A 19773-nucleotide genomic window follows, 5' to 3' on the forward strand; every position below is an offset into this window, starting at 1 on the left:
ACGAAGCTGGGGTGCATGTGAGACTGTGCCAAGGGCATGCAGAGACATTCGCCTAGATTCTGCACAGTGGATCACCATCAAGCCACCTAGGGCTCCCCAGTGTCTTCACACAATCTCCACACTACACCATTTTTCCTGAGGGCACATGTAAGAGAGGGCTGTGCCAAGACCAGGGCCACATATTATATACCACTTTTGGCAAAAACTGTTTGTCAAACACAGTTTAGACACTACTCAAATCTCTTCACAAAAAGATTTTCCTAAGGTTTTATTATACACATTTTTTCCTTCTGATCAAGCAGAGTTTTTTTTTTAAGCTGTAAAAAGTATGACAACAATAAGTCACTGTATTTCCCTAGTTTACAGCATTTTTTATAGGGTGCCCACAGCTTAAACTTTAAGTTCAAGTCTTTCTATGGCAAGTGTTTTTATTACTGTAACTAACTTCCCTTTCTGTGCACAGGACTCTTCTATTTCTAATCATCTTAAGGGACACCAAAGTCTCAGAAGAGCAGAGGGTTATGGGAAGTGAATGGGAGCCCAAGCATAGAGTGCACAATCTCTCTCACTGGAAATGAAACTTCAGAGAGAAAAGGAACATGATCTGGCTAGATTCTGACCCTTTTATACTATACATGGGCCACAGATCTCAAACATTAACAATGTTAACTTAAAAACAGAAATGTTTCTTAGGAATAGTGCTGTGGCAAAGCGGGTAAAGCTGCTCCCTGTGATGCCAGCATCTCATGTGGGCACTGTTTCATGTCCTGGCTGCTCCAGTTCCAATCCAGCTCTCTGCTAATGGCCTGGGGAAAGCAGCAGAGGATGACCCTTTGGGCCCCTGCCGCCTACATGGGAGACTTGGATGAGGCTCCTGGCTTCGGTGTGGCCCAGCCCAGGCCATCTGGGGAGTGGACCAATGGACGGAGTATCTTTCTTTCTCTCTGTCTCTCCCTTTCTCTCTGTAACTCGTTCAAGTAAATAGGTAAATCTTAAAAATAAAAAAGGAAAAGGGAAAGAAAAATAAATGTTGCTTGTAGTCTTATAAACTAGGGCTCATAAGGCTCATAAGGATAACTGGCCTACAGGTCAGGACTCTGGCTAAGACACACACATTCCACATCAGAATGCCTGGGTTTGAGACCCAGCTCAGATATCGATTATAGAAGTGACGGTTCAAGGAATTGGGTCCCTGTACCCATGTGGGAGACCTGGATTGAATTCCTGGCTCCTGGCTTTGGCCTTGTCCAGCTCCATCTGTTGTAGGCATTTGGGAGTCTATCAGCAGATGGCAGCTCTCTCTCTCTAGCTTTCAAATTTAAAAAAATGGAAAAAAAAAAATTAGGGCACCTGATCATGTACTAAACTCAGGAAAAACAACCTATAATTGCATCCCTAAATATAGTTCTAGAAGCACCACACAGAGTAAGTCATCTAACACTGCCATGGCGAGATGTAGTCACAGGTCGAACTAACCTCCTTCCTCCTTTTATCTCTAAATCACGATGCAAAAGAATCAACAGAGTTTCAGTTCAGTAAATCTCTGCAAGACAGAAATGCTTGGGTTTCTCTATTCTTTACACTTCACTAGCTACCACATCAATCAGATTTAATAGAAGACAATTAGAATATCTTTATTTAGTAATTAGGTAGAAAATGAGAATTTGAGAAAGATAGAGGGAGAGAAAGCTGGATCCTGCAGTTTTAAGTTTCTAAAGTTTATACACCAAGCCTGCAGGTAATTTCTTATAGGTTCATATATGTGCGGAGGTCAGAAAATAATCTACAGAATTTTTCAAAGGCCTTGAATACCATATTATAACCTTATTAAAACCCACTGAGCCCCCTATTTATTTATTTGAAAGTCATAGAGTTTACAAGGTGGAAGGGAGGGTGGGAGAGAGACAGAGAGAGAGAGAGAGAGAGAGAGAGAGAGAGAGAGAGAGAGGGAGAGAGGGAGGGAGAGGGAGAGAGGGAGGGAGGGAAGGAGATCTTCCATCCACTGGTTCACTCCCTAAATGGCCACAATGGCTAGTCTGTAGCCAGGAGCTTCTTCCTGGTCTCCCATGTGAGTGCAGGTGCCCAAGCACTTGAGCTATTTTCTGCTGCCTTCCTAGGTACATTAGCAGGGAGCTGGATCGGAATTGGAGCAGCCAGGTCTCCAACCAGCAGCCACATGGGATGCCAGCATGGTAGGCAGAGGCTTTACCTGCTACACCACAACACTGTCCCCTGTCAGCATTTTTTTTTTTTTTAAGATTTATTTTTTCATTTGAAAGGCAGAGTTACAGAGAGAGCGGGAGAGATATAGAGGGAGGGATTTTGCATCTACTGGTTCATTCCCCAAATGGCCACAAAAGCCAGGATTGGGCTATACCCAAGTCAGGAGCCTGGAACTCAGTCTGGGTTTTCCACACGGCTGCAGGGGCCAAAGTCCTTGGGCCATCTGCTCTTGCTTTCCTAGGTGCATCAGCAGGGAGCTGGTTAAGAAGTGGAGCAGCCAGGACTCAAAACTGGTGCTCATGGGAGATACCGGCATTGCAGGAAGTAGCTTAACCCACTGTGCCACAATGCTGGCCCCACCAGCAATTTTTTGAAAAGCTTTGGGTACAGGCTCTCACCTTACCTAGCAGATGAGCTACAGAACCACAGTCCTGAGGATCACAACGCTGCCAACACTACCTAGCATTTTAATCTCCAAAGATTCCCAGCTACAACCTCATCAGCAAATGCTTCAAGCTAAGTGCTCGATCAGAGTCCATTTTCTTTTTTTTTTTTCCTAGAGAGGAAAACAGGCAAGGAAGATGAGAGGGTAGAAAAGATAATTTACCTGCATCAATTTTCTGGAGAGCTCATTAGTGAGGAACTCTTCTTCCTTCTCGTAATTTACAGCCAGGGTTTCTTTCTCCTTCTGCAAAGCCTGAATTTTCTTGAATAAAGTGTTACTGATGAATTCTTCTTCCTGCTCAGCCCTTGCTTGCTGTTATAAAAAATAAATAAATAAAAGGGAACAAAACAAAAACACATGGTAAGGAAACAGGAAATTTACTAATTGAAATATAGTTCTTATTTCTAGCAAGGGTGCCCATTTTAATTAGAGCTCTATTTTTAACTGTGAACCAACACACCGAAGAAGCACATAAAAGAACATAGCAGTGGCCACAAAAGCCTATCTTATTACCCCAAAGGACCTCCCTGTACCATGCCTGCTCCTTCCTCATAAAATGTCATTTCACAGAAATTAACAAAGAGCATACTGCAGTCTGTAAGAAGCAACCCCAGAACAATAACCAGAATACAGAAAGCTCTTCATGTAGCACACAAGGTCACGTGCACAGTAATTCATGGCAACTCCCCACATGTCATTACACTGCAAAGTTTATCAGGAAGATACCTGGGCTTTTTTCTTTCTTCTTTTTTTTTTTTTTTTAACTGGAACAGAGAAAATCGAATCAACTAAAAGTAAAATCACGCACCTCTTTAGGGATTGGATACGCCATTAAAAAGCAATACAGTTACACACGGACACACCCACACGTTCCTAGAAGGAAGCAGATGCCTGCCTACAGGAGTCCTTACAAGACAGTGAGGATCCAGTGGATGAAGGGTGAGGGTAGGTAAGAGGGATTTCATTTTTCTCTTTATTTCCAGGCAAGGCAAAAGCTGATTTTTTTTTTTAAACACAGAAGAAAAGGGATTAGGTCTAATCCAACTGATAGATAATCTTCTATAGAACAATCTATAGATTCTTCTCTTACCTCTCGCAAAATGTCTTCATAGTCTGCACAGAAAACCTAACTATCCCTGAAGGAAATTCACCTTTTCCACAAGAATGCCCTTGTTTCAAAGGACTCAACTCCATGCAAGGCATTTTTTTAATCCACAATATTTTGATGTGCTCATCCCTAATAATGCACCCTTGTTGGCTCCGCCAAGTGGAAGCAGGGACAGCTCTATGCATTCCGGGCCTGCAGCATCTATCATTTAGAAGAATGCAATGGAGCCAGATGGGCAGGAGAAAGCAGCGCACCTTGTAAGGTAAAAGACCCAACAACCACGCCCCACTCAACTTTCAGTGCCTATTCACTGGCTTCCCCAACACCCACCACCTAATACCCATGGACTCTGTGCGTCCACACTCCCTGCTCTCCACCACAGGGGCCCCAGGTGAAGTACATCCGCCCGGGGAACCTGCTCACCAAGCCGATTCTACGAGTGAGAGCCATCCACAGAGCTCAGACTGAAACGCGGGGCCACAGAAGAGGAAGAGGCGTTGAGAGAGGGTCCAGCACTTGGGTTCCCTAGGAAGTCACTCAAGGAAAGTCTGGCAGAGATGAGCAGTGAGAGCACGCGCCTCAGCTAATAAGCTCCTGCGGCAGCCAAGGGTTCGCAGCGGGCAGGCCCTGGCTGCCCACGGGTGCCCTCACACAGCTCTGATTTTGTTAGCTTTTCCAAGGCAAACTGCTGAGGCCTGGTACCTCCACTGGCCTTTACAATCAATCACCACTTGTCTTCAGGATCTGCTACTAGTCCAAGAGGCAGGAAAACCAAGAATTTACTTCAGACATATTAGACACACATATCTAAGTCCTTGATCCATTCAACCTATCTATTTTTCTGGTTTTGACATATATAATTCATTCTGATTATTCCAGGACTTACAAAACAGAAAAGTCAAGAGGAAGTGAAATGCTTTTGCTAGTGGTTCTGGAATTAACTAACTCCAAAGGGTATTTGCCATAAATTCATTATCTGATCAGACTCAATTATTTGCACAATATCACACATTTAACATTTTCTAATATATATAACATTTTCTAATATATATATGTAACCTATCTGGGAGGTAGAAAGACAGAGACTGATAAACAGATCTCTCATCCACTGGCTCAATCTCCAAAAGCTCACAATGGCCAGGTCTAGGCTGGGCTACAGCCAGGAACTGGGAACTCAATCCAGGCCACCCATGTGGGAGACAAGAACCCAATTACTTGAGCCATCACCAATGCCTTTCAGAGTATGCCCTGCCAGGAACTGGAGCTGGAATCAAACCCAGGCTGAATGTGTCATAACCTCTAGGCCCAATTCCTGCCCTCTTTTCTTTCGTTTTAAAAGGCAAGAGTAGGTAAGAAGTGGAAAGAACATTTAACATGTTTGAGAACTGATAAAATGCAGTCCTAAGCAATAAAGGGGTCTGGAATCAGAGATGCTGTAGACTACCTTCGCTCTCATGCAAGGCTCCCACTACTAACAAACTGTTTCTAACAAAAGCTGAAAATAAACCAAGAGTTTACTTGTATAACTCCCTCTCCCCCTTTCATCCAACCACTAAGCTAGAGAAACAGATTTCACAGTAACGTAGGCAAGAGCTTCAGATGGAAAATGATTAGCAGTTGTCCAGGGAACTTCGCGATCACTGCTCACGGGGACAGAGTTCCTTTCGGGGCTGGTGAAAATGTTCTGGAGTGGGTGCTAATAACGTGCATAACTTCCTAAATATGCTGAAGACCATAAAACGAATACTTTAAAAGGCTGACTGCTACAGTGTATGAGTTATGCACTGAGTTCTACAAAGAGGACTCTGAGAATGAGCAGGGTCTGTGTTTCACAGAGCCCTGCAGCTCCTCCCAGGGCGAGTCAGGCAGCTGTGAAAGGCTGGAGGGAGGCACACGCAGAGGGCCAGGCCTGCTCTAAAAGTACCTTCACCTTCCAACAAGTAATACATCACGGGTCTTGGAAGCCTGAGGTTCTGGCAAACAAAACCATGAGCCATTTTAGAACAGCCCATTAATTCTAGGCTAAGTCATTAACAGACAGAGCCACTCCCAGGACCCCAAAATTAACATGGGAAGCTTTTCTGTCAAAGCCTATTCAAGTCTATCTGACTTAATATGAGGCTAACGTTGGCCTAACACACGCTTTATCAAAGGCTGCCCCTAGCTGAGCTGCTTGCACGTCTTGGTTCCAGTTGGGGGCTGTTATTCTGTCTCCCACAGCATCTGAATACCCAGAGGAAACGCAGAACCCGATTCCTCCAACGGCAAAGCTCAGCCCCCTCTTTTGCCAAATGGCAGAGATCACCTTAGAAATCAACATACAGAAACAAGAACCAAAGAAGAGATGTGTATCCAGCACAGCCTCAGAGAAATTTTTTGAAAAATCAGGTGGACTGACAACGCGGGTAAACCCGTTTTGTCAGAGAATGAACATCACATCAAAGACAAGCCTGCCTGTCCACGAGACTTCTCCCTGCGGCTCTGCCCACACTGTGCAGTATCATCTCAACTGGAGTCTTAGTTCTGGCTTATTTCTTCCCCTAACCCAAAGACAGGTGGTTTTACATAAGCCTATTTAATCTATTTACCTCTTCAATTAATTCTCCAAAAAAAAAAAAAAAAAGGCCAGGAAAGAGCCAGGTAGACAGTGGCTCAAGAGCAAAAAAACAATCCCAGGCACCATTTGCAAAACCTGAGGGTTCAGTGGGACAACAGGTGGACAGAGGGGAGATAAAGCAGGCCACCTGATGAAATCTTACCACCAGGTTTCAGCAGCAGACTTCCCCACACCCAAAATGCATGACCACTTCAGCACAGCACAACACTTCCAAATTCAACATCACAACTCAGTTTCCAAAGCCAAATAAAGGAATCAAGGTTTGCCTTTACTTTCTGTAAACTCTCAAATGAAGAAAAGGCAGACAAAAACTATAAACTGGTGGAAAGAGAACACACATGTCTGCTATCATGAGCCCTGGACTACAAAGTACCTACCCAGCCTTCATTCCCCACCCTTCCAAGACCCCAACATAAGAAAAGAAAAATAAAAACCCAAGGGGCCAAGAGACTAGAGTTGATCAAGTCCTTTAGGGAATTTCACCTAGCTCTCTAGAAAAAACAGCCAGCAAAGAAATTCTTAGGAAACACTACTGTGGAGGCGAAGCTGCTACTTGGAAAGCCTACATCCCATTCTGGAGCAGCTGGAATTGAATCCCAGCTCTGCTTCAAATCCAGCTTCCTGCTAACGCACATCCTGGGGAGCAGTGGTGATGGCCCAAGTACGTAGGTCCCAGCCATCCATGAGGGAGACCCAGGTGGAGTTCCTGGCTCCTGGCGTCAGGCTGGCCCAGTCGTGGCTGTTGTGAGCATTTAGGAAGTGAACTAGCAGATGGGAAACCTGGAATGTGTGTGTGTGTTTCAAATAAATAATTTTTTAAGGAAGTTATTATTTTTCTCCTGAGTTGCCACATTTAGTTGACCATATTCTACATGAGCATAATTTTCTGCAGATAAGGGAAACAGAGTTTGTTCTGATCTACTGTTACCATGACCTGGGCAACAAATCTGATAGGAGATTCCAACGTCATTGGTTAGTGTCTTTGTTCTTTTAACAGTGGCATTTCAGAGATCCAGGCTTAGTATTGAAAACAGAATTCAAATGCCCTACACAATAGCACTCATGCTGATGAGAAAATCCAAGTGCCAAAACCAGCGTTGTGTGGGATGAGGTAACTCATCATCTGTCAAGCGCCAGAGTAAGATCGGTTTTGCAAAGCCAGGAGTCACAGGCAAACACCTATTTGATGGCAGCTGTAGGTAAAGGAAATAATCAGGAGAAAAGTTCAAATGACTACCAACATAACACCTGTGCACTGGCTGAACAAATTATGCGGCTAGTTTTAATATCAACGAATCATAAAAGATGTGCGGAAACTTTGATGCTTACGAATTCAGCAGGCTTCATTTACTACTTTACTCAAATTTGGAAAAGTATTTAATTGTGTTATTCTAATTATTTAAATGTACTATTTTGTTGTGTGCAGTCAGTTTTGACCTGAATTTTAATATATTAAGTTCTCAATCTGATAAAGCATCTAGAACCATGTAGTTAGGATAGCAGGAAATGCCTATCAAACAGCCAGGCAACTGAGCAAAACCCTGGTCTTTCTAAGCTGTCATTGTAGTTGCCTCGCTGCACATCTTGATTGTTTCACAGAACTCAAAAAGTCCTGATGGCTCCTGTAGGACAGCTCAAATCTGGGTCACACTGAGGGCTTTACCAACACAAATCGCTGTCCTGCAGAAATCTGTTTAACATCTAAGTACCAGGACAGGAGCCAGGGGGCGGGTTACAGCTGACACAGGGCAGCGGTCACACTTGACTCTCTGTACCTTCACTCTTCTCTTGTTTGTAAGAATCAAAGAAAGGGTTTCAATTAAGTGCCTGGGATTCACAGTTCTCCATTTGGGGCTCCGCCAGTACTGCAGACCAGCTAATAGTAAAGCCAAGTGGCAGTGGATCAAGTGAAGAACTAGTGTCATTTACTGATGCCAGTACAGCCAGCAAGTTATTGACAGACAGAGGGATCAGGGTAGAATCACTGTAAGCCTGGGCAAGTGTGCTACTCTGCTTCTGATGTCATGACCTGGCCACTATCACAGGACCACAAGGCAAAAGGGAAAATAGTGCTCAAGGCTGACTCTCTAGACAAGAACTCACAGGTCTCGAGGTTAAATAGGACTCTAAAGGTTACCAGGCTTTATCAAGCTGTGCCTCTCAAACCAGCCTTAAGAGAAAGGCCAGTGAGTTCCCACCCCATCAACCTACACACGATGGACACACGTCCCGTGAATGTCCTGGTGCACACAGATAGATCACAGCTCCACATACAGGCCCCGCCACGCAATTCCACAACTCCCAAACTAGTCCATGCCTAGTGTAAGGTAAGCACACCAGTGACTTCCTTTAAAATACAAAGCAGCGAGAGATTACTAGAAAGGCTGCTAAGGTTTGCCCTGGATTTAGGAGTTGACTTCCTTATGAGCCAGTGACCAACGAGCAGTGGTTCACAGTCCACACTTTGGGGGAGGTTCAAACATGTACCGGACTGACATTCAACAGCCTGATGTACAGAGCGGTTGGGCCTCCTAACAAACCAGAATAATTCCCAAGGAGCTGCTCACAGTGCCTTGCGTGAGTCAGCACGCAACAGATTCAAAGAGCATTGGGGAGAGAACCTGGATTGATCGACAAGAAAACAGTGAGGGCTTCTAGAGCTTCCTTTCATTCAACTACAAGTGGAAATTAGCAGAATTATCATCCACCTATGGGAAGAAATATGGCAGAACTATTACTTACATGTACTGTTATGAAATGTGTCCAGAAATAAGTGGCTAAATGAAAAGCTAAACAGGAGAATGCATACATGGAAGGCAGAACCCCATGCCAGGCTTCCAAACAAAAACCACACATTGAGGACACAACCATTCATCTACAGGAGCAAAAGCAATCTATTTAGCGTCCCCATACATATGCCCTAACTACCCTATTCTCACAACCCACAAAGCTTCAGATTTCCAAATTCTCATAAACTGTAACTTTAAATAAAGCACTAGAAAAGCTAAAATGGGAAATTGAGCAGCAAGCAACTAACAAAAAAGATCAGGCAAGTTTGAAAAAAGAGAATAGAACTTCTTGAAATAAATGTTTAAGTTCATCTCAGATTTTTATATTTCATTAGCAAACTTGACACAACGCAATAATAAAGAATTGAAAGACAAACTCAAGACATAGTCTAGAGTGTGGCACAAAGAAACAAGAAGAGAGAAAATGTGAAAGACTATGAAAGGACACAGCAAGGAAAATGAAAAGATTCAATACATATCTAAGTAAAGACAGGAAAGAGGAAAAAGAGGGGGAGGGTATTTGAAGATGCTAGCATGCTGGCTGAGAATTTCCAAGAACTAAAGAGGTACAAATCTATACATGCAGGAATCACAAAATACTCTAAGTGGGGGAAAGTCCACACTTGCACATGCTAATCAACCGCACAGCGTGAAGACAAAAATCTCAAAAGTAAAAATGACAGATGATCCACAAGGCAGCTAACACTGGCAACCACTTCTCAACATCAACAGGGAAAGAAGAGCGTAGAATGCAGGATACCAAGAAAAACCATCTTCCAATACAAACCAAGATTAAGAGTTTACCACTAACAGACCTATACCAAGAAGTATCCAAAAGGATGGGCTTAGCCCAGAAAAGTCTGCAATACACAAAAGAAGGAGGAGCAAATAAAGTAACAAAAAGAGTAACAAATAAAGAACAAAAAGTGAGCAAACTCACCAAAGATAACATCTAACTAGTGAGGTTAGGACTCAGCCACTGAACAACAGTAGCAGAAGTCAAAGCACAATGAGAGATTCCTTTTAGGGTCTTTCTGCTAATAGCAAATATATTAACTTCAGTTGAATGCACATTGTAAATTTCAAGGCTAACTAGAAAGAACAAAACAGAATTTCTAAGCTAGCAAAGGAAAATTTTGATTTAAGAAGGTTAAAAAGATGGGGCCGGCGTGGCATAGCGGGCTAAGTGCTGCCTGCAATGCAGGCATCCCAGTTAGGCATTGGTTCTAGTCCCCACTGTTCCACTTCTAATCCAGCTCCATGCTAATGCACTTGGGAAAGCAGTGAAAGACGGCCCAAGTGCCTTGGGCCCCTGCCACCCATGCAGGAGGCCTAGATGAGGTGCTTGGTTCCTGGCTTCAGCACGGCCAAGCCCGGGCTGCTGCAGCCATTTGGGGGAATGAACCAGCAGATGGTAGATCAATCTCTCTCCCTATCTCTCTCTCTCTCTCTCCCCTCCTCCCTCCCTTTTTCTCTCTCTGCCTCTGCCTCTCTAACTTTGCATTTCAAATACATAAATAAATAAATAAAGCTTAAAAATTAAAAAAAAAGGAAATAAAAGGGTGAGTATTGTAATATGTGAACTCTTTCCTTAAAAGCTTCATTAGGCCACTCGGAAGACACGGACACTCCAATCCCCAGGGCCCAGGCCAAGAACCTCCATTTCAGAGAAAAGGCAGCAGCACAAAGTCTGTGGGTGAAATCTTCCTATCACTGCTCCCTGGCTAACGCTTAAAACTCTGCTGCCCAAGACACACATCAGATTCACAGCACGGCACGGCTGCCAGCAGAGGAAAGGGGGAGGAACGCCCAGCCTACCTGAGACTGTATCAGAGAAGCCTGGACCCACCCCTGGCCTCTGCAATGACAATCCAGAGTGATGTGCAGCAGCAGGGGTCAGAGCACCAAGAACGCACCTTAACCCAGGTATTCAAGGTCCCCTAAAAGCAGAGGAGATGGCACACGAACACTAAGGAAAGGGTGACACCTCAGGCTCCACTCACGTACAAGGTAACAGCAGCCCCCACTGTAAGAATTTGAAGCCTGTGATAAAATCGAAGAAAAAGTACAAACAAGATCCAAACCCAATTCCATAATGGATGAGAGGGACTCAACCCCACATGGATGGCCCAACAAAAGAGGTGGAGTGCTCATTACAGGGTGTAAACACTACCAACCTCAGTCAGCTGAGCTTCTACACACAATGTCTGGCACTCAACCGAAAATTACAGAAATTAACAGATGAAACAATCAACAGAGAAGACGCAGACATCACCCCGCTGTAGCAATTACCATAGAGTGATTTTTTTTTTTAATAACCAAGTTTAATACTTTAAAGGAAGCTCATGGAAAAGGTGAACACCACACATGAACATCCGGGGAGAGGTGGAAACTACCAGAGTTAAATGGAAATGACAGGAATAAACAATCTGCTACCAGAGATGAAGAATTCCTTCAATGGTGTCATCAAGTCTCAGCACAGATTAGGAAGGTGTCCGTACATTTAAAAACAGGTCAACATAAATGATCCAAACTAAAGCAAAAGCTGAAGGAAAGAAAAGAGAGTGGAAGTGAGGGACAGAAACACAAAGCATCCATGAGATGATATTAAATAGCCCCATACTGGTGTACCTAAAGTCCTAACAGAAGGGAATAACGAAGAACAATCACTGGGAACCATAAGGCAAAGAATTTTCCAAACTAAAAGAGAGCAGAGATCCAGGAAACTCAGAGAGCTTTTATCAGAACACAAAAGAAACAACAGGGTCAAACTCACTGCAAAACAAAAAGAAAACCTTAAATGCAGCCTTCAAAGTGACGGATACTTGCATGTAAAAGAAACAAATGAAGGAGCTGACTTCGTGGCATAGCAGCATAGTAGGTAAAGCTACCACCTGTGACACCGACATCCCATATGGGCACCACTTCATGTCCCAGCTGCTGGACTTCCCAGTCCAGCTCCCTGCTAATGGCTGGGAAAACAGCAGAATACATCAGGTGCTTGGGCCCCTGACCCATGTAGGAGACCCAGAAGAAACTTCTGGCTCTTGGCGTCAGCCTAGCCTGGCCTGGCCCCGGCCCTTGCAGCCATCTGGGGAGTGAAACAGTAGATGAAAGAGCTCTGTTTCTCCCTTTAACTCAGACTTGTTAATAAATTAATCTAAATAAAATATATGAAATATGTAAAGAATGATCATGAAGATTTAAATGGAAAATTTAAGACTTTCATAATCACCCTCACAACTAATCCAGAAAGTATAAACTAAGACCATCATTTTCTATGCCGTATGGTGGCAAAAACTGAGTCATTTGGTGTCTATTATTGACAAGGATGTGAACCACAGGGAATACTTACATAATACCTATAAATGAAGTGTGAACTGGTACAGCTACTCTGTCAAACTAAACATTCTTGTGCTCCACTCTACCAATTCTACTCCAAGTATATGTCCTTGAGAGATTTACCCATTTGTAAAAGATAGCAGTTCAAAGTATCCAATGCATTCTGTTCTTAAGTAAAAAACTGGTAAAACCCTAAATCCACATTCAGAAGAGAAACCATTTTCATGTAAAAAAAATCAAAAACCATGGAATTCCAAACAATTTGAGGCATAAACAATATGAACAAATCTAAGAAACACATTTTTGAGTGAAAAAAGGAAGCCATGGAAAAGTATGTTTTTAATTAAACTGTCAGAATAGACAATGTTTTAGGAATACATTTGTAAAATAAAGAGGTAGAAGAAGCAAGATGAAAATGAAATTCAGCAGATACAATATTTTTTAAAGATTTATTTATTGATTTGAAAGTCAGAGTTACACAGAGAGAGGAGAGGCAGAGAGAGAGAGAGAGAGAGGTCTTCCATCCGCTGGTTTACTCCCCAACTGGCTGCAATGGCCGGAGCTGCGCAGATCCAAAGCCAAGAACCAGGAGTTTCTTCTGGGTCTCCCACGTGGGTGCAGGGACCTAAGGACTTGGACCATCTTCTCCTGCTTTCACAAGTCATAGCAGAGAGCTGGACTGGAAGTGGAACAGCTGGGTCTTGAACTGGCACCCCTATGGGATGCTGGCACTTCAGGCCAGGGCATTAACCCACTGCACCACAGCGCTAGCCCCAGCAGATACAATATTAATAGTACCTCTGTTATTGCTGGTTTTTTAAAAAACAGATTTATATTTATTGTAATAATTAATTAACTTAAAAGAGAACGAGCCAGAGAGATCTTCTGTTTGTTGGTTTGCTCCCCAAATGGCCTCAAGAGCCAAGCCTCAACCAGGCCATAGCCAAGAGCTCCATTAGTCTCCCGACACGGTTGGCAGGAGCCCAAGCACTGAAGCTGTCGTGTGCTGCCTTCCCAGGTGCATTAGCAGGGAGCAGGACTGGAAGTACAGCGGCTGGGACCGGAACCAGCACCCTGGTTAAGCAGTGGCTTCACCTGCTGTGCACAAGGCTGCCCCGGCATTCTGTTCCCAAGGGATGGGAAGCATTCTGTCATGCTTTTTACCTTCCGTGCCTTCCAGGGTCCATTTCTCCTTTTGTTTGAATAAGGTATTACAGAATAAAAACTGCTTAAGAAATGGCTTTAAGTATCTGAGGTGGAGAGACCATCTTTAGAAAGCACACATATCGGACGGTAGGAACAAACCTCACAAACATCACACTACATGACGGAGGCCTGACGCCTAGGCCCTCGTTTACCACCCAGGCTCCCGTGTGCAGACGTGTCCAGAGCGGTGTGCCTGTGTGAGGCTGAAGCGGGGAAGGGTGGGGAGGCAGCAACGAGGACCGACTGCCAGGCAGCACTAAGTTCTTCAGGGGTAACAGAAATGTTCTAAAATTAGACTCTAGTAATGAACACAGAATTCTATAAAATATGCTAAAAACCACTGACTGTACACTTAAGATGGGTAAACCTTAACGGTATGTAAAATCCATCTCCTTAAAGCTTTTCTAAACAGCTTTCTCTCAAGCAAGCATATTTTTCTTTTTTATCTTACATATCAATGAACATAGAAAATGTTAAGTAGCCTAAGAAAGAAACAAGAGATGCAGATCAATCTGTAACAACTAAATAAAATATGAAACAGTCCTAATTTTTCATCACCGTAACACTTCACAGACTCAAATAATTATTAGGCATGTTTAGTATTTATCATTTTGATTCATTTAGAAAAATAGCTAGCCCTTTCTTCATATATCATATTTATTATGCTTAAAGACAGGTCCCAATTTATAAACGCCCTGAAAGTTACAAATTTTCCAAGTTCTCCGTTGGTTGTTAGGACAGCACTTTATACTGGGACAACTCGGAGGTCCGAGTCCCAAGAGCAGCTTTCAAACTCATTCCTGCCATGCTATCCCTGAATTCTGCCATGAAAAGCAGCCGCCTGAATCCAGATTCCAAAAGCAAAGAGACAAAGGCAGGAGGAAGGAAGTTTGTCCCCATCTTTAACCACAGACTAGTTTAAGGCCTAATTTCCAAAAGTTTTCCTGGTGTGTTTTCTCCTTTTTCCTAAGCACCCACTGCTACACTTACCAGATATGCAGTACTCTTGACTACAGAAAAACTAAACAATTATTTCCTCAAAATGAGGCATGCCCTCCAATCTCCCCTTACAAAACAAAGCCAGCACCTAGCGACCCCTTTCGGTGAAAACAGACAGCGTCAAGTCGTATAGGACGTGAAAGCCGGATTTCCTGAGTCTCATGATTGTTCTGGGGTGGTAAGTGGACATAACAGGGTCTGCTTGAGCATTTTCTCCCAGAAAAAGCTCCGTTGTCTACTACTATGGAAGCAACCATCCCCAAATATAGCTTTGCAAAACTGTTTTATGCCTTTGTCAAACCAACAGCTAAGAATGCTATACTGCTATACTTTGAATGATCTGTGATTATTTTAAAATGTACTGTATATTGGTGAAATGGTTATTTTTCCATTAATTATTATTATTATATTGTTAATATAGCCACTGTCTATAGTGCCAGTAAACTAGAGTTTTTTTGCTTTTTACTTGTGAAATCTTATTCAGTGGAAAAAAAAAAAACAACATCCCATGCTTATAAACAATGTATTATTTGTCATCCCTCCATGGGCTGATGGGTGGTTCTTCAACTGGTTTTACTGAGCTCACTCATGTGGCAGAATTCAGCTGGAGGTTCGTTCAGCTGAGCTAGAGACCAAAGCTGAGATCAAGGGAGAGGAAACAGGCTTCACCTCTTAAGGAGAGAAACAGTGCAGATCTCAGGAGCAGAAGAAACAATAAAAAGAGATGACACAAAAAAGCTGAAGCCTAACAGTCTCAAACCACAAACGTGTGTAAGAACAAGTCCCAGCAACAAGACAAGTATACAAAGGGAGAAATGACCACCCTGGTGTTGGGTGTCTGTGTCTCACAGCACTGGTGACCTCAAGTACAGCATCCTCACGATGAGGAGAGGACCATCTCCAAAGTGGAGCTTCGCCCAGAAGCCACTGGGAGAAGTTATTCACTGCCCCTGGAATACGTGTTGTTACAACCAGCAGCCGTGTGCGTGTTTAACAAGACAGCCACTAATGCCACACCCTCTATACTTCTACCCATCCCCAACACTGTCTCCAGCGCAGTGGCTGAAGCCAGGAGCACAGGGACCGACAGGACAGTGCTGTAGGGCTCCAGGCTGGGAAAAATGCAAGCTGCTTCTTGGTTGTTGCCACTTGTGCTCAACTTGTTAAGCATCGCCTCTAACAACCAATCAACAGGGGGAGCTCTGAGATAAAGTGACCTCTGGACCGGGCAGTAAGGCCAGTTACAGGCCAAAAAGACAGGAATGCATGGCCCTGCCCATTCCTCCACCCCCCACCCCACCCTGGCAAGATGTATTCCCAAAGACAGCAAAATGTTAAAGGAAAGAAAAACAAGCAAAACCTTCAAGCAAAGAATAAAACCCTGGCCATCAAGCTCACCCTGGAGGTTGCCTGACTGTAGGTTTGCTTGCACACTGAATTTTATTCCAGACTGAACACTGGCCACACACCACTGTGGGCCAACCTGAAGCTACGCTAGGGCAGGAAACCTGCCCACGTCCCCACGCCTGACAGAAGGCACTCCCCTTCAGCTTTCCCTCATGGGAAGTTCCTAGCCAGACAGCTGCAAGAAGAGGAAGAAGGCTACAGCCATCAGATCTGTGGAATTTAATTCAATAGTGCAAAGTGTCTCCTGCATTGTAAGTGCCATGTGGATTCGGCAGTGAATGCCCCAGACACTGTCCCTGCCCTGAAGGGGTACATGATCTCCTGGTAATTAAGGAAAAGCACCATCATTCATCCATACATTTAGCAACTGGCTGCATAAATAGCCTGAAGAATAGATTTTAAAGGGGATTAAGTTGCTCAGACAAAAATGCTGAGTATTGGACCCACTAGAGGAACAGAAGAAATACAGGAGGCAGCCTAAGTCTGGCACCTAAGCACTCACGCACCTGCTGAACAGTGAGGAGCAGAAACGCACACAAACACAGAAACTGCATACAGCCGGCTCATCCATACTCCTCTCATTCAGCGTGCATACCAATGCTACGCATCTCAGGCCTACCTCAGGTGGAGGGAGATGTGCTCAGACAGTTCGAGGTCCTTGCCCAGGGATCTAAAATACTAAGTATGAAGGTGACGATCCAAACTGGAAGCCTGGGCTGGCTCCAAGTCTCCTACCTAGTCCTTTTATGGCCTAACCTCACTGGTTCAGGACCAATGCCATCTGCTCATCTCCAGGAGTTGCAGCATCACACTTCAGAAGCCCAAAGCTGCCACCCTTGCAACTAAAGCCAACGTTATCTGTGCTGGCACACAATGCCAGAGCATCACAAGGCAGCTCGCCTATAGCAAAGGAGATACCTGATAATTTCCTTTCCCACACTAAAGGTAACTGAATGTTGGGTGACTGACGGGTAATTTAAGAAGGGGCAAGAGCCACTGTGTGCTCTGGCTACCACTACCTTCCAGCGGGAGAATGCATGTTTCCTGATAGCATACTCGCTTCCTGCACATCTTCTCCCTCCTCGTGTGGATACTGAATCCAGGCAGGTCTGTCAAAGAAGCCACAGGGGCAGGTCTGCTCAAGCGAGCCAGGGGGACGTGGATTCACATCTACAGAGAAACTGCAGGGTAGGAAGAGGCACACTCCCTGGGTGCAGAGAAGAGCTACCAGGAACAGGCCTAACTCTTATCCTTTCAGAGGCCTGCTGACAAGGTTGGCCCCTGGCTGGCGGCTGGGAACGCAGACGTAAGGAGCATTCCTGCACCCTGACACAAGCAGCTTCACTGTGCCCGATGGGGAACACCCGCTTTCCTTTGAGAGCGTGGAATTTCAGGACTCGCCAAACGGAGACGGCTCACATGATCAGCCCTCATAAAAAACCCTGGGCTCTGAGCCTTTAACGAGCTTCCCTGGTAGGCAACACATGGCTCGCAAGTCAATGCTGGAGGAACGAGGCACATCCTGTGACTCTCCTGGACTGGGCTCTCGGGAGTCTTGTGCTTGGTTGTCTCTGGACTTCATCCCATGCATGGTCTCTTTCCTGATTCGGTTCCAGTCCTCTGCAGCAATAAAGCCTAGCCACGAATATGACTACATACTGAGCCTTGTGAGTCCTCCTAGCCTATCTTCGAACCTCAGAGTGGTCCCAGAGACCCCGACACACCCTACATCTCTAAAGGATACCTTCTAGTTTTTCTTTCTTTTTTTTTTTTTTAAAGATTTATTTACTTGAAAGTCAGAGTTACACAGAGAAAGGAGGAGAGGCGGGGTGGGGTGGGGTGAGAAAGAGAGAGAGAGAAAGAGAGGTCTTCCATCTGTGGGTTCACTCCCCAACTGGCTGCAACGGCTGGAGCTATGCCAATCTGAAGCCAGGAGCTTCTTCTGGGTCTCCCATGTGGGTGCAGGGGCCCAAGGACTTGGGCCATCCTCCTCTGCTTTCCCAGGCCACAGCAGAGAGCTGGATCAGAAGAGGAGCAGCCAGGGCTCGAACCGGCACCCACATGGGATGCCGGCACTGCAGGCGGTGGCTTTACCCACTGTACCACAGCGCCGGCCCCATAGTCTATCTTTCAAAAGCCAAGGGGAGCCACCAGAAAGCGCACACTTCACACCTGTCGCGTCCTCGTGATCTCAGCTAAGTGAACTTGACAAGGAGGGTCACTGAGGCCACTTAGCCAGAAAAGGCTCCCCCTCCCTGTGGGCTCTTAACCAACTGTCTACTTACCACTTCCAACTGCAGATCGTAACGATACTGGAGATACAATCAGTGGCAAATACAGGTTCTGATTCCGTCCCATCTTGCCAAAGCACGCAGGCACCCAGTTGCTCAAGGCAAACATCTGGGAGTGAGCTTTGGTTCTTCTGTCCCTCTCTGTCCCTATGTTCACTCAGTCCATCACCAAGTCCCTTCACAGATGGCGTCAATACCAGAACACAGCCCTGTACTTGGTAGCTCCGTTCCATCGTCCTGCCACTGTTAGATAATGAATACAGCTGTTGCAGATGGCAAGTGATCAACCCCACCCCGTGCTAACTCAACTTTCTTCTTCTTCCTTCACGTAACAGGAACCTGCCTCATTCTAGCAGACACATGACTACCCGGCCAGATAACGCATCTCAGCGGGGGGAGCCTGCTGACAACCAGGAGCCTACTGGAGGTGGTATGCAACCCTCAAGTCACATCTCCAGAAGGAAACTCTCATTCCCCCTTCCCATAAGGCTGGCATCAGATCTCAGCCAGCTCCTACCACAAAAGCAGATCAATAACCCTAGACAGGGTGGTACAATGAAGAGACGAAGACCCCAGTCCGGCAAATAATTTTGAGGAGAAAAGGCACTGGCCAGTCCCAGACTATTAGTGAGAGCAAAATAAATGTGAATCAATCATATTTTCAAGTTTCCTTTTCAGCATTTAACCCCTGAAATGATTTCTGAAATGAAAACTCAACTGTATGAGAAGACAGGCAGATCTCAAAGTGTGGTAGACAAAAGCTTCCCCCAAGATATAAACTTGAAAGCAAAACACTGAGAGTCTGCATCTTATGACTCGATGAGTAAAGTTTTATGTAACAAGAATCCATGAATAAAATGCACTCATGGGACTTATGTTGTGACACAGTGTGTTAAGCACTGCCTGCAGTACCAGCATCCCATATGAACAGCAGCTCAAATTCTGGCTGCCCCACTTCTGATCCAGCTCCCTGCTCATGCACCTGGGAAAGCAGCAGAAAATGGTCCAACTGCATGGGCCCCTGCACTCACATGGGAGACCCGGATGAAGTTCCAGGCTCCTGGCTTCAACCTGGCCCACCCCTGGAGGCTGCCGCCATTCGGGGAGTGGAATGAAGTGAACAAGCAGATGGAAGATCTCTCCCCACCCCCGACCCTGCCTTTCAAATAAATAAACAAAACTTTAAAAAAACTGCTGTCATGTACTATTGTGAGTGTAAACATCAATAAGTTGTATTTTTTTTAAATTAATACACCTGCTAACAGCACCTGGGGAGCTAACAGACCCGTTTGTCACAGCACTTCTACACGGCTGACAACATGGCTTTGTACACTGTAAGCACTCAG

At 44.8% G+C, this 19773-nt stretch overlaps 1 protein-coding gene across 1 annotated transcript in view; it reads right to left on the reverse strand.

Annotated features, from left to right (window-relative positions):
* CCDC6 (coiled-coil domain containing 6) overlaps window positions 1-19773 on the reverse strand; it is a 142772-nt gene that overhangs the window by 87879 nt on the left and 35120 nt on the right. Inside the window, exon 2 of the mRNA XM_002718475.6 lies at window positions 2831-2980. Within this exon, the coding sequence (XP_002718521.3) occupies window positions 2831-2980 (150 nt within the window). The remainder of the gene's footprint in view (window positions 1-2830; window positions 2981-19773) is intronic.

This window comes from Oryctolagus cuniculus, chromosome 15 (assembly GCF_051225735.1).
Source record: "Oryctolagus cuniculus isolate XC-2025 breed Fujian yellow rabbit chromosome 15, ASM5122573v1, whole genome shotgun sequence".
Taxonomy (NCBI): domain Eukaryota; kingdom Metazoa; phylum Chordata; class Mammalia; order Lagomorpha; family Leporidae; genus Oryctolagus; species Oryctolagus cuniculus.